The sequence below is a fragment of the Sus scrofa genome, chromosome 1 (assembly GCF_000003025.6).
Source record: "Sus scrofa isolate TJ Tabasco breed Duroc chromosome 1, Sscrofa11.1, whole genome shotgun sequence".
NCBI classification, from domain to species: Eukaryota; Metazoa; Chordata; class Mammalia; order Artiodactyla; family Suidae; genus Sus; species Sus scrofa.
In genome coordinates this window covers 136,859,022-136,872,155 of record NC_010443.5, presented here as the reverse complement: position 1 = coordinate 136,872,155, position 13,134 = coordinate 136,859,022, and the positions used below count along the sequence as shown (strand labels likewise).

General features: G+C 43.4%; 1 protein-coding gene across 1 annotated transcript in view; it reads left to right on the top strand.

Moving 5' to 3' along the window:
• The window catches only part of FMN1 (formin 1), a 467,180-nt gene that overhangs the window by 291,377 nt on the left and 162,669 nt on the right, over nucleotides 1–13,134 (top strand). Inside the window, 2 exon segments of the mRNA XM_021098316.1 lie at nucleotides 7,604–7,665; nucleotides 9,709–9,797. Of these exon segments, the coding sequence (XP_020953975.1) occupies nucleotides 7,604–7,665; nucleotides 9,709–9,797 (151 nt within the window).

Here is a 13,134-nt window from a genome sequence, read left to right as displayed (position 1 = left end):
GTGGGTACAGAGCTGTCTGTGGCACAGGGTCTGTGCAGCTCCTGTCCTGGTCTCTGCATGGTCCTCCCACGCTCCACACTCCCCTCTGCCTTCTTTTCAGCTCTTGGCCAGTTTCATCACAGGGTTGGTCTTCCTTCTCAGTGATGGCCTTGGGGTTGAGCGCTGAGACTGTGGTACGACGCTCCTGACCCGCCTTTCCTCTGCTTTCTGATTCACCCACAGCCTCCTTCGTTCCACGACCCCATGTCTTCTCCTTTTTTCTTGGGAGAGATCAGAGGATTTGGTTTATGGGAGTTTTAGGGGGTAGCTTGCCTGAGAGTTTAAAAAACAAAACAACACCTCAAGGCCCTTTATGTTACTTTTCCCATTGCTTTCTCTTAAATGATTTATCAATCCCTAAAAATATCAGTAATTTAGGCAAGCAGCTAAGTTTCATGTGGGCTATTTGGAAGCTAATATTGTTAACAAAATAATTGCTATTAATCAAATCATTCTCTTCACCTTTGCTTTTTGGGACTGAGGATAAATGAAGTCCACTTGCAAATGATTTTTAAACACCCGCTTATGAAAGGTATCATGCCAGCTACTGAAGGACATAGAAAAAAATCATACACTGGGTTGCATAGAGGCCCCTTTTCAAACCAACATCAGCCAAAGCCTGGTAAACCAGCCGAACCCCATCTGTCTGTGACATCTTCCACACCTTGCATAACCAGATTTACTTTGGCTGATCAAACAGACTGAGGAGTATGCCTTTGCTACTACCTCAATCTGCCACGTGTTTCTGGCCCAAAGGTACTCCTTCAGTCCACAAGAACAGCTCCTTTAAGTAAGTACGTGTTTGTTTTTTTGTTTTTTGTTTTTTTTTTTACTAATTAGAAACTCCTTCAGAACAGTGAAGGTTGTCATTCTGTGTTTATCTGGACGAAGGTGTGCTTGGGGATAGAAAAGCATTCAGGGTGAAAAACGGCTGGGTGGCTGTCTCCTTACCCTGCGCTTGTGAAAAGCCGCCTTCACACCAGAGAGGGAATTTACCTATTGTGTGAGCCCCTGACCCTGAAGCAGGCACCTAGTTTTTATGTGCGCCTGTTAGTTTGAATTTGTGATACTGATCTGCTTTTTGTCCCTGCTGACGGTTATTCTATCTTAATGGGCAAAACACGGCTCTAATGACCCCGGCATATATAATTCTCGAAGTACAGAGCCGCCACCAGAGGACCACATAAAAATGTTTGCCTCAATTTCCCTGCACAAAAGGAGCCCAGAAACCAGACTTGCCTGAGTAACAGATTTTTAAAGGTAAAGGAACCCAATAAAATTACCAGCTTTTCACAGCGTGTGTCTACTTCCTTTCGACATATTGTGAGGTGTAGGTGAAATATTCTAACTGAACTGACAGTGTGAGTGGGGTAACTAAAGAGAGAGGGAGATAAAAGTAAACCCCACCAGCGATGATTGATTTTGCAGTAGCAGTGAGTCGTCGGGGTCTCGCCTTTGTGGGTTTGGCACTTCACCTTTCTGACACCATCTGCAGGAGTGTTAGTATAATGAGCCCGGTACAGATGGGAGCAAAGCCTTGAGTTTCTTGGAATTACTGTATCCGGGCTTTGAGGTGCACTGGAGAATTGTGTAGGCTGGGTATTGGCTTATTCCACCTACACGATAAATGGGGCATTTGTGTGTGTGTGAGAGAGAGACATGCTTTTAAAGGTCAGAGTGGAGGTCCTGATCCTAGGGAACACCATTTTAATCAGTGACTGATTTCTTTTCTACCTTGTAATCTTCAGTTAACTAACAAAATAGGTTCATGGAATGCTTCTTAGTTTGATGGTAAGCGCCTTCAAGAATTGATTCTCGGAATTCCCTGGTGGTATAGCGAATTAAAGATCCGACATTGTCACTGCTGCGGTTCGGGTTGCTGCTGTGGTGGAGGTTTAATCCTTGGCCCAGGAAATTTTGCATGCCATGACCACAGCCAAAGAAAAAGAAAACAGAAAAAATATCAGTTCTCTAATACAGTGCCCCATTTTCCCATATTTAGGGACTAGAATGAGCAGGTATTGATTCTCGCCTTTTTTATTTTTTCAGTTTTTGAAATGTTATTGAAGTAGAGTTGGTCTATAAGGTTGTGATAATTTCTGTTGTAAAACAAAGTGATTCAGTAATACATGTGAACACATCCATTCTCTTTCAGATTCTTTTTTTTTTAATTTTTAAATTTTTTCTTTTCTTCTTTTCACGGCCACATCTTCGGCATATGGAAGTTCCCAGGATAGGGGCCTAATCAGAGCTGCAGCTGCCAGTCTACACCATAACCACAGCCACAGCAATGCCAGATTTGAGCTCGACTTTGACCTACACCACAACTCACAGCAACGCCAGATCTTTAACCCCTAAGCAAGATTAAGGATTGAACCTACATCTTCATGGATACTAGTCAGGTTCTTAACCTGCTAAGCCACCACAGGAACTCCCTCATACATTGGGTAGAGTTCCCTGTGCTATACAGCAGGTCCCCGTTGGCCATGGCCTTTTGTGGGAACTTAACATGGTAAATAGGAGGCAGGATTATGTATATGCAAGACAACTCTCTTAAGAGTCACAGGACTTAGGCTCTTTTTATGTTTAAGGCCATTGGCCAGTAACCTAACCTTCTTTGGCTAGTAGGATAGAAATAATAGAAATAATTTAATTTCCTTACACTCCTGGGCTAAATATCTTCTAGTGCTGCCTCCACCTCTGAGTTTCATTTTACTTTTGTAAGATCTTTACCTGGAGGAGGAGAAACCTCGGTGAATACTTGGTGTTTGCCCTAAATTAATCTCTCCATCTACTTCTTCCTGTTCCCCACTCCTCCCCCAGATCCTGGGAGAGGTTATCAGGCCTGGCCAGCTTGCAAGCTCCTCTGCCTCTTTGCACCATGACCCAGCTTCTTCCCACACATCTAGACCTAAAGCCTCAGTGGTTTGACACCCAGCTTCCTCAGTTCCAGAGCCTAGTAGGTGACATCAACCTGCAGCATTCTGTAGCCTCTCTCCCTGGTCCTGTTCATTCTGTCCACAGTACTTTGGGTTTTGCTACCTCTTCCCCGCTGGATTAGGTTCAAAACCAGTCTTTCCGAAGTTTGATCTGTCTTACGTCATAGAGCCTGGTCACATTTCCTCTCCTACTCATAATTGCTTGGTGCCTCCCTGTCATGTTACAAGTGCACCCCGAGCTTCTCACCATGGCCTTCAGGATCCCACAAGACCTTGCTCCAAACTGCATGTAAGCAATGTTCTCATCAAGCCAGAATTGGACTCCCTGGAATCCCCTGCATGCTCCCTGAGCCTGTCTGCATCTGCTTCATTCCACAAGGAACGTCTCACATCTTTCCCATTGACTGTCACTGGCACCTTCAATTTGCAAATCGTTATTGCTTGGAATGGATTTGGCTTGATTCATGGTGATTAATAAGTGGATGCTTCAGGTGTCTGAAGGAAGCAACATCACAGTTGTATTTCTACCCATACCTGTTTTTCTAAAGTGATACTGCTGTTTAAAACACTTTTGTAGCTAAACAACAAAGACCTACAGCATAGCACAGGGAACTATATTCAATATCTGTAATAAACCATAATGGAAAAGCATATGAAAAAGAATATATATGTGTATAAAACTGAATCCTACTTTCCTATACATGAAACTAACACGGCATTGTAAATCAACTACACTTCAATAAAACATAAAATTAAAAAATAAAACACTTTTGGAGTCCTTACGGCTCAGTGGGTTAAGGACCTGTCACTGCTGTGGTTCAGGTCACTGCTGTGATGCTGGTTTGATCCCTGGCCCAGGAACTTCCACCTGCCATGGACATGGCCAAAAAAATTTTTTTAATAAAAAAGTAAAACACTTTTAAAGGGTAAGAATGAAGGGAAAGATATTTTCTTTATTCTTTAACATGAGAAAATTCACTTGTTAAGCTTAGCTATTTTTTGGTATGGAATATTCAGGCAAGCTGTGTATCAGTTCTGAGTGTGCGGATGGAGCCCAATGATGCAGCTCTACTGACTAGGCCTTGATTTTTTTTTAATGGGGACGAGTTGGGGTGGCAAACAACCTTAATTCAGATATACCACCTCATAGTATAATATTTTTATCTGTCAGAAGTCCTAGCCCTTTTAAAAGTGTATTTTCTTCTTCAAAATGCCATAATCTCTTTGCCAAGAAACTTTTCCTGACACCTAGCTAAAGGATGGGTTCTATGGGATTCTATCCCATCCATAAACATTCATTTTACTCCTGTTAGAGCCCAGGGACTATGGTATGTGTATTATCAAATAAATGCAGTATCAAACGATCCCTGACTGTAGGGCTTCTACAATCCAGTGCAAAAAAGAAGACTCTTACTGATACCAGTTCTTAAAATCAACTCTTTTCCCCCTATATAACTTATGATTGTGGGGCCAGGGGAGAGAAAAAGACTGAGTACTTAATGATCCAGAGGTCATGGGGTGTCCTTCAAGGAAAGATTTCACCGAGGCCTTGGAGGATGAGGTGTGGAAAGGGAGGAAACCGTGGTGTGTTCAGGGATGGAGAGGTGGGTGTGTGTCTGGAGCACAGGGTGCATGGGAACAGTGGAAGTGGTAAAAGGTGAGACTGGAAGTATAACTGGGAACCAGGAAAGGAATGGGCTTAAAAATCTGGCTATGACATGTGGACTTTACTCAATGCTTAAAGGAAAGGCATTTGAGGTATTTTAAACATTAAAGTAAAATTTTGAGACCTGTGTTTTTAAAAACACCAACTTGGGAGATATGATGAAGGATGGATTGGTTGGAAAGATGGACATGAGAGAGAAAAAATGGGTTAGCTTTCTAAAATGGACTCAAAGCTTTCTTCTATTTCCCTTAAGACATTCGCTACTTTGTTTTTCTGTGATTAGTTATTTGTGCATTTACCTTTTCTATGAATAATGCTTCCTGACGTTGGACCTCGAGCAGGCTTTTGAAGGACCAAAAGGGTTTAAGACCACTGCTCCCCTCTGAAACACTCAAGAATTCTAGAACATTTCATATATAACACAAACTACTCAGTGGTTGCAGTCTTCTTTCTCTAATTCTTTCCAGATGGTAAAGGAGATAAAGCATTAACAAACATTGAGACACACTCACCATGCATATTTTTAAAATCATATTAGCCGTAGTTCATAGGTACCATTCCATGTTCATACCATGCTCTGTGTGCTGAGCCATACATCCATCCTACCTCACTTAATATTTTCAGTAAATGGAATTGGACCCATTTTACAGATAGGTTGAGGCTCAGAGAGCTGAATCCACCAGGATCATGTAGTAAGTTTTGTTCCCTTTGCAGTAGTCAGCTCGGTCTTTTTCTGTCCCTTGACCTTGTTCCCTCATCAAGGTAAGAAACCTCCTCTGCACTTCCCTCTCCTGGAAGGCTCTTCTCCTGGACACTCACGGAACTGATCTGCTCAGGTCTTAGCTTAAATGTCACCTCCTCAAGGAAGCCTTCGTCGATCTGTGTCTCTAACATTGCTCGCTTCTCTCCTTGACTTTCTTCCTAGTGTATCATCATCTGAAACTGTTTACTTGTTTTATTTTTTGTCCCCTAAGCATATAAGCTGGAGTGTAAATCTCTTGAGTCAGCTCGAGACTGTCTTAGACACTTTTGATTTATATAATCACAGTATTTTAGAACAGTGTCTAGAACTTGGTGCAGGTTCAACAAATATTTATTCAAGGGATGGGTGAATGAATGAACAAACATTGCCAGAACCCACACTTGTGCTCCTGTCCTAGCCTCCCTGCTTGTTTTCCTCAGCTAACCTAGCACACTGGACTGGAATTGGCCGAGGATATCACCCGTCAAGCTGTGTATCTGGGACCTAGACTGATGAACTTCTAAAAATCAAATATTTACTCACTCAGAAAAGAAGTAAACAGATGATTCTCCTTAAGAGATTGCTTGCTTATATCTAAGCTTGCAGTTCGTGTGCAGGATAGTTTAGATGTGAACATTTCAGATAAATTATTTTTGGAATTTTACCTTTTCTTATTGCATTACTGTTGGTTGATTTTTATGGAAGACTATTGGAATTCACATAAAATAGCCATTGCTCCTGGCTATTTTTTTTGGTTTTTAAAGCATCAGACACTTAAAGATGCCTAGTCCATCTACTAAGTTGGAGAATAAATTAGTGAATTCATATGAGCTCCACATACAACATAACAGTCTTGGGAGGGTAAGTTCTTTCCTTCCTTCCTCAAATGACATTTTCCTTTTGTGGTTTCAGACTGGCCTTTTCAGAAGTGCAGTTTTCCTTTGTGTTGGTGGCATCTGAGATGACTGACTTTGTCACTAGCTTATAATAACCTCTTCTTTTCTTACCACCCCACATAGCTAGGAATGGCTTGCTGATTAACTCCCAAGTTAGAGAAGGTGGCCTGTGAAGGAATTTTAAGTACATTTCTCGGTGTTCTGTGAAGTTACATGATCTCAGCTCAGTTAATTAACTTTGTTAAAATTGTATAAAGGGATTCATATGACTCTAAACTACAGAAGGAGCAAAACAGTTTGAAAGCAACCTGCCCTTTGCCTTGATCCCCACCTTCTCCAAAAACCATAGTGTAATGCCTACAAACAGGATAATGGTCGACGAGCAAAATTTTAAGGCATTCTAAATATCACTGGTTGGTTTAATAAAATTAATTAGCCTGCCACGGAGAAAATTTACTAGCGTGCTGGTTAATTTCACAATGTAAAGTCAGAGAAGGGAGGTGGGGTTGAGGGAACAAGCCTTATTAGTTTTGAATAATTATTTAAAGATGTGGAGCTGCCTCTTTCAAACACTTTGATTGCCAAATCCATTAAGGCTTTTAAAATCTCAATGTTTGTATGCCGGTATAGATGGGAAGGAATCCCTCTAGATGGAATCATAGGCATATTCGTTAACAGCCAAATGACTTTTTTAAGATACAGAACAACGAGTAGAATCCAAATAAAACCATGGGAATGAGAACTTGCCTTAAGACTGGCTCATGGGAGGTTTCCATAATCTTAATTTGCCATTGATGCAATTATTGCTTTTTCTTGTCTTTTTAATCCAAACAAGATGTCTGCAGCGGCCATGTAAAGGTGTCTAAAATCACATGCCTGAATTCATTTAATTTGCCAACATCGTCTCTTTTCTCTCTCTCTCTCTCTTCCTGGTAATGGGCAAGAGTCAGTTCTGGTGCCTTAGGTACTAAATCTCTTCAATTACCAGCTGGGAAGAAAGATTTAAAATTGTGTTTCAAACCTACAAACCGATTTAGTTTTAAAGCACAAACACTTCTCCTGTGGAGCCTAAATTAAACTACAGAAAGGATGCAGAGCTTGAGGAATTACACCAAGGCTCAGGCCAGTGATCGGAACCATGTTGGTTTCCTTCATGGGGGCCCCTGGTGCAAAAGGAAAGGTGCACAGGAACATGGCAAAGACAGCCAATGTGAGGGGCAATGCTACATTGCTTGGAAGCTAGACATGGAGCAGATGTTCTTGTAGGGGAGTCTAATCTACCCTTTCATCCTTTTCCTCTTTTCCTCTCGGTGCTCGGCAGCCATCTTTAACGTGGATGATTCTGTGGTAGATCTGGAGACCCTGGCGGCCTTATATGAAAACGTGAGTATCAAACACCTACAGAGCCAGAGTGTGCAGATTTTTCTATCTTAACTAGCTTTAAAAAATGCTAGTATATAAAAAGATGGTTACATTTGACTCCTTCCCCCTGAGAAATCGCTGAGCCATTCATGTTCTTTGGCAACGGGGATTTTGACATGGCATGGAAGAGATTAAGGCACAGGAACACAGCTCAGATGAGAGCAAATACAAGGAAAGCATTAGTTCTTGAACCCCCACCCCCACCCCACTGTGGTATCTGGATTAGATTTCTTTTGCAAGGGCGGGCAGTTCAATATGAAGATGTTTCAAAGTGAAGACCACTTCTGTGCCATGGAACCAAGCCCCGTGGCTTGCAGTCAGAGTAATGAAAGTAAATTCCCAGTTTAATATTGGTGTGCACTACTACCATCCTCTGGTGAATGGGGATGCTGTTGCCAGCTTGGATGGTTACTTTTAGTCCAAATAAGCTGATGGCACTGAATGTGGGAAATGGTCTAGGATGGTGGTGTGTCTAGAATGAGATACTCTTAGGTATCCAGCTCTACCACTGACTGCTAAGTGACTTTGGGCCAGTTAAACTCCTTCAACCTGTTTGATTATCAGTACATTGGGGATAATAATTGTGAGCATTGAAAGATTCAATATATACAGCAGTAGCCATGTATTTTGAAAACAAAGAGTACTATACATGTATATGGTCTTTAAACGTGGATTATATGCACAAACAACCAGCATAGCAGTTCTCTGGTGGCTCAGCAAGTTAAGGATCCAGTGTTGTCGCTGCTGTGGTGCAGATTTGATCCTGGCCCAGGAACTTCCCCATGCCAGAGATGTGGCCAAAAAAAAAAAAAAAGAAAGAAAGAAAAAAGAGAAAGAAATAACCAGAGTAATTAGCTGACATAGAGTCACAATTCACTGTTCTGGCTCACCGACTCTGTTAGGATCGGAAAAAATAGATTGAACCAGATTCTCCTTACTGAGGTAATGGTATTTCCCAGGAAGCTGCCTGGAGTTCTACAACATGCTCTGGTTACTGAGGGCAAAATATGATTTATTTCAATATTTAAGTCTAGTGGGACCTTAAGTCTCTCATAGAAAATGTCCATAGAGTGATAATCTGGCCTAGTGGGATTGCCAATACCCTTCACATTTTTTACATTCTTTGTTTATATTAGGAATGGTTTAGAGCGACTGGATGGTAACTTCTGTTTCTATCAGTAAAGCTTTCATTAATAGATAAGTGGGTGCACAAAAACTAGGCCCCTGGGAGCTAATGGGGGCATTTGTGGAGTACCTGGTGGGAAGCATGGTTTTATAGCAAAAGTTATTCCAAGTCAGGCTCTTTCCCAGGTTCTCAGTGTCAGCCTTAGTAGAGTCATCTATCAAACGAGGCTACAGGACTTGATGTTGAAGGACTTTGTAAAATGGCAAAGTGCTTTCCAGATGCTTTCTGTTGTTATCTCAGGCTCAGGCTGTGCACATGGTTGGTACTTGTTAGCCTTCAGTGGAGGTAAGCTACGGACAGCTGGAAGTTGTATGCTGGATAAATTGAGAAAGAATGTGACTAAATGCCAATATAAGTGGTGTAGACAACACATGCTTAGAAAATTCAGGAAGAAAGAATCTGTTGATGGGAAATTTTGAAATCGGGAGCCTATAGAAGTTAGGAGCATTGTTCTGAGGATGAGAAAGCGAGTGCTAAAGACAGCTGGACCCATAGCCTACCTTCCCGGGGCAGACATGGGGGACTCAAAGGGAGAGATCAAACAGCATGGCTTCTGTATCTAGCAAAAGTCACTTTTTACCATTGTTTGGTTTAGCCAGTGATTCTCAACTATTAGCATGGATCAGAATCAGCTGGAGGGCTCTCTGAGGCCCATCCCTGAAGTTCCTTACATCCAAGGTGGGGCCATCATTTGGTATTTCTAACTAGTGACAGGGGATGCTGTGGCTGCTGGTCCAGAGACCACAGTGGGAGACGCAGTGGTTTAGACAGATTCTCATTGCTCATTTGTTGTGTGTTTTGTTTCTGTTCCAATACAGAGAGCCCAAGAGGATGAACTCGTTAAAATAAGAAAGTATTATGAGACATCCAAGGAGGAAGAATGGAAGCTGCTGGATAAACCTGAGCAGTAAGGACGCTTGAACTCTTTTCTGTTAGGCCAGAAGGAGAAGGGCCGTCCCATCTCCCTGCCTCCCAGCTCCAAATAACCCAATCTAAACTGTGCTGAGCTAAGTCACAGCAGCCTCATTCCCGTGACCTATTGCATGCAGCAGCGTGACCTGACTGCCGGGAAAGGCAGCCGGGAGATTTGTGCTGCTGGGTGTCAGGCCTCAGACCCTCACCCCACCCCTTGTGACTCCCCGGTTCTTGTTCTAGCAACTTGTTAATTCCTCCTAGACTAAACATTCTGACCAAAAGGGTAACTGAGGAAGGAAGAAGTTATTGCTGTTTTAAGGTTCTGCCGATGCAGTTAAAGAAGATGATGTCAGAGACACAGAATTCAAATTGATTTTCCTAAATGTCAGAGCCAGTAAATGTAGCCTCTGTGTGCCAGCTTTCTCCCCAGCTTCTCCACCTGTTCTGCCCAAACTGGATGTGACTTTTTCATCCCCCACTTTGCATGGGCTTGTGCTTCTCTCCATTTACTGTCTAGAGGTGTCTGCTTTCTCTTGCTGGGTATGTTGTTCCACACACTTTGAAAACCCAGAACCATAGTGCTTAAGTGAGTGACTCCTGTCCTTGGCCAGGCTCTTGGGGTCTGAAAACCATGGGGTCAGCTTCTGGGGCTCTGCAGCACCCCCCAGGCTCCATCCAGACTCTGTGAGGTTGTGGGATGGATCCCCAGTGAACAGAGGGCTCCTTTGCCTGTTGCTGTGCTTCCTGTTCAACACAGGCTGCCCCTTCCAGGGGATAGGAAAGGGGATAGGAAAAAGGAAGTTGATTGGGTTTAGGGTAACAGGTTGGCCTAGTGACATCCATGGATTGGTGTCTTGTTCTGAAACCTTCACACCTTGTCCTTGGTTCCTCAGAATGCCCCACTCCACATGGGTCCCAGGGTATTTCAGCCCAGAAAACCATCTCTCCATGGTTGGGCGGGGGATTTCTAGGTTTACTCAGTTATTGACAAACCTTTATGATAATTTGGGGAACCTTAGATGATGGGCTCTCATGTGGAGCATATGCCAGGCATCTCCCCACCAACACACACCCACTGTTGGTTCATGAAGCCTGAGGAATGCTGTGAATCAGTGCAGATGGGCTCCCTGCCCTTCTGTTCCATCAACTTGGGCCACCCTCCTTATCAACCCCAACCCTTACCCATCCCATCTGGTGGTCCACTCCCAAGTCGTGTTTCCTAAGATAATAAATTAATTCCCATGAAGGTGCTAATAACTGATAATGGAAAGTTTGGATTCAAGGCCCTGGAAAGTATTTGAGGACTGTCTTGGTCACCTTGAGCTGCTGTAACAAAGTGCCCTAAACCGGTTGACTTAACAGCAATAGACATTTATTTCTCATGGTTCCTGAGGCTGGGACCCTGAGATCCAGGGGCCAGCCTGGCAGGGTCCTGGTGAGAACCCTCTTCCAGGTTGCAGACTGCCAACTTCCATTTGTATCCTCACGTGGCAGAGAGCAAAGAGAGGAGGCCAGCCCTTGTGTCTTTTCTCCAAAGGGCATTCGCTTCTCCTAAGGGAACTCACCTCACTCATGAGGGCTCCACCCTCATGACCTAGTTACTTTTCAAAGGCTCTGCTTCTTATTACCATCACACTAGGGGTTTAGGATTTCAACATACAGATTTGGGGACATAAACATGCAGTCCACAACAAGGACAGTTGGGCCCACCAGGCCATTTGGGCGATGCCAACTCTGCCACTTTAAGCAATGATACTCTAAGCCCAGAGCTGACAGAGTTTTCCTGTGAAGGACCTAAGAGTAAATACTTTAGGCTTTGTAAGCCATTACAATCTGTTAGAACTACTCAAGCTGACCATTGTAGCACAAAAGCAAAATAGACAATGTATAAACAAGTGGATGTGATGGTACATAAACAACATTTTATTTATGGATGCTGAAATTTGAATTTCATGTCATTTTTATGTGTCACAAAGTATTATCCCCTGTTGATTTTTTTCCCCCAACCATTTAAAAACGTGAAAACCGGAGTTCCCATCATGGCTCAGTGGTTAATGAACCCGACTAACATCCATGAGGACACAGGTTCAATCCCTGGTCTCACTCAATGGGTTAAGGATCTGGGGTTGCCGTGAGCTGTGGTGTAGGCCAGCAGCTGTAGCTCCGATTCCACCCCTAGCCTGGGAACCTCCATATGCCGCTGGTGTGGCCCTAAAAAGATAAAAAGACCAAAAAATAAAAAAATAAAATAAAAATATGAAAACCATTCTTAGTTGATGGGCCTTACAGAAACAAGTGATGGGGGTGAGTTTGGCCTGCAGACTATCATTGCCCAGTCCCTACTCTAAGCTCTGGGAATTACCAGTCCAGAGAGAAGAACAGTGGGTCCCTGCTACCAGAAGGGTTCCCCTTTTCCTTCTGCGTTAATGCCTTTCTAGCATTATTTTTCAAGATTAATTGCCAGGACATAGAATAATGGCGGCAGGTCATTAACAGATGACTTACTCTTCCAGCTTTCTCTCCTGATGGTCTGGATAGAAGGGCATTTTTAAAGTTTGTCAGTGGTCATTGTAATGGCTTGCTGAACATGCAAGGAAGATATGTTGCCCTGCTGATGTGCTTGGGCTCAGTTGCTAGAGGGTGAGGCCCAGAGATGTAGAACCTTCAGTCCTGAGTGAATTTCACCCTTGCTCCCGACCTCTTGCACGGGACAGCATTTGCGTGATTTATGCCAGAGTCTGATTTTTCTGGCAACTTATTTGCCATTAGCTTCAAGTGAGTTGACTGTAAGCGTGTTTTACATACTGGAAAATATGAATCATTTATACTCTCAGCATTGCAGTTTCCTAAGAGTCCTGTGGTGCCCAGGCCAATAAATCAGAGCGTGGAGAGGCTGGCCTCATCACTCACCTCATCAGCTTTCTTGCGTTGCAGAGCCAGGTTGAAAAAGCCATTTCCCACAGATGTGTCATCCATTGAGGACTAGGCTGCCTGAGAGCCACTCCCTCCAGCGATGGCCCTCAACTCTGTTCACACTCTGCTTTGGATGAGGTGGGGGGGTGCTCTCCCAGGTTTGATTAGGCCTGATGTGTGCCTCTTGTGGCTTTGAGTGAGGACGCTGTGTACAGCCTATTGGGATGGTCCATGGGGGCTTACAACTGCCTTGCCCCTGCCCCCCCCCACCCCCCAAAGAAGACCAATTAGCTTGTTGAAACCAGGCTCTGTAAGCCTCCTCCTCTATGGACACACATGAAATGATATCATTCAGGAGTTCGAGGGACGGTAAGCCAAATGTTAGCCCCTTGAAAACAGTGTGCCTGTTACATCAT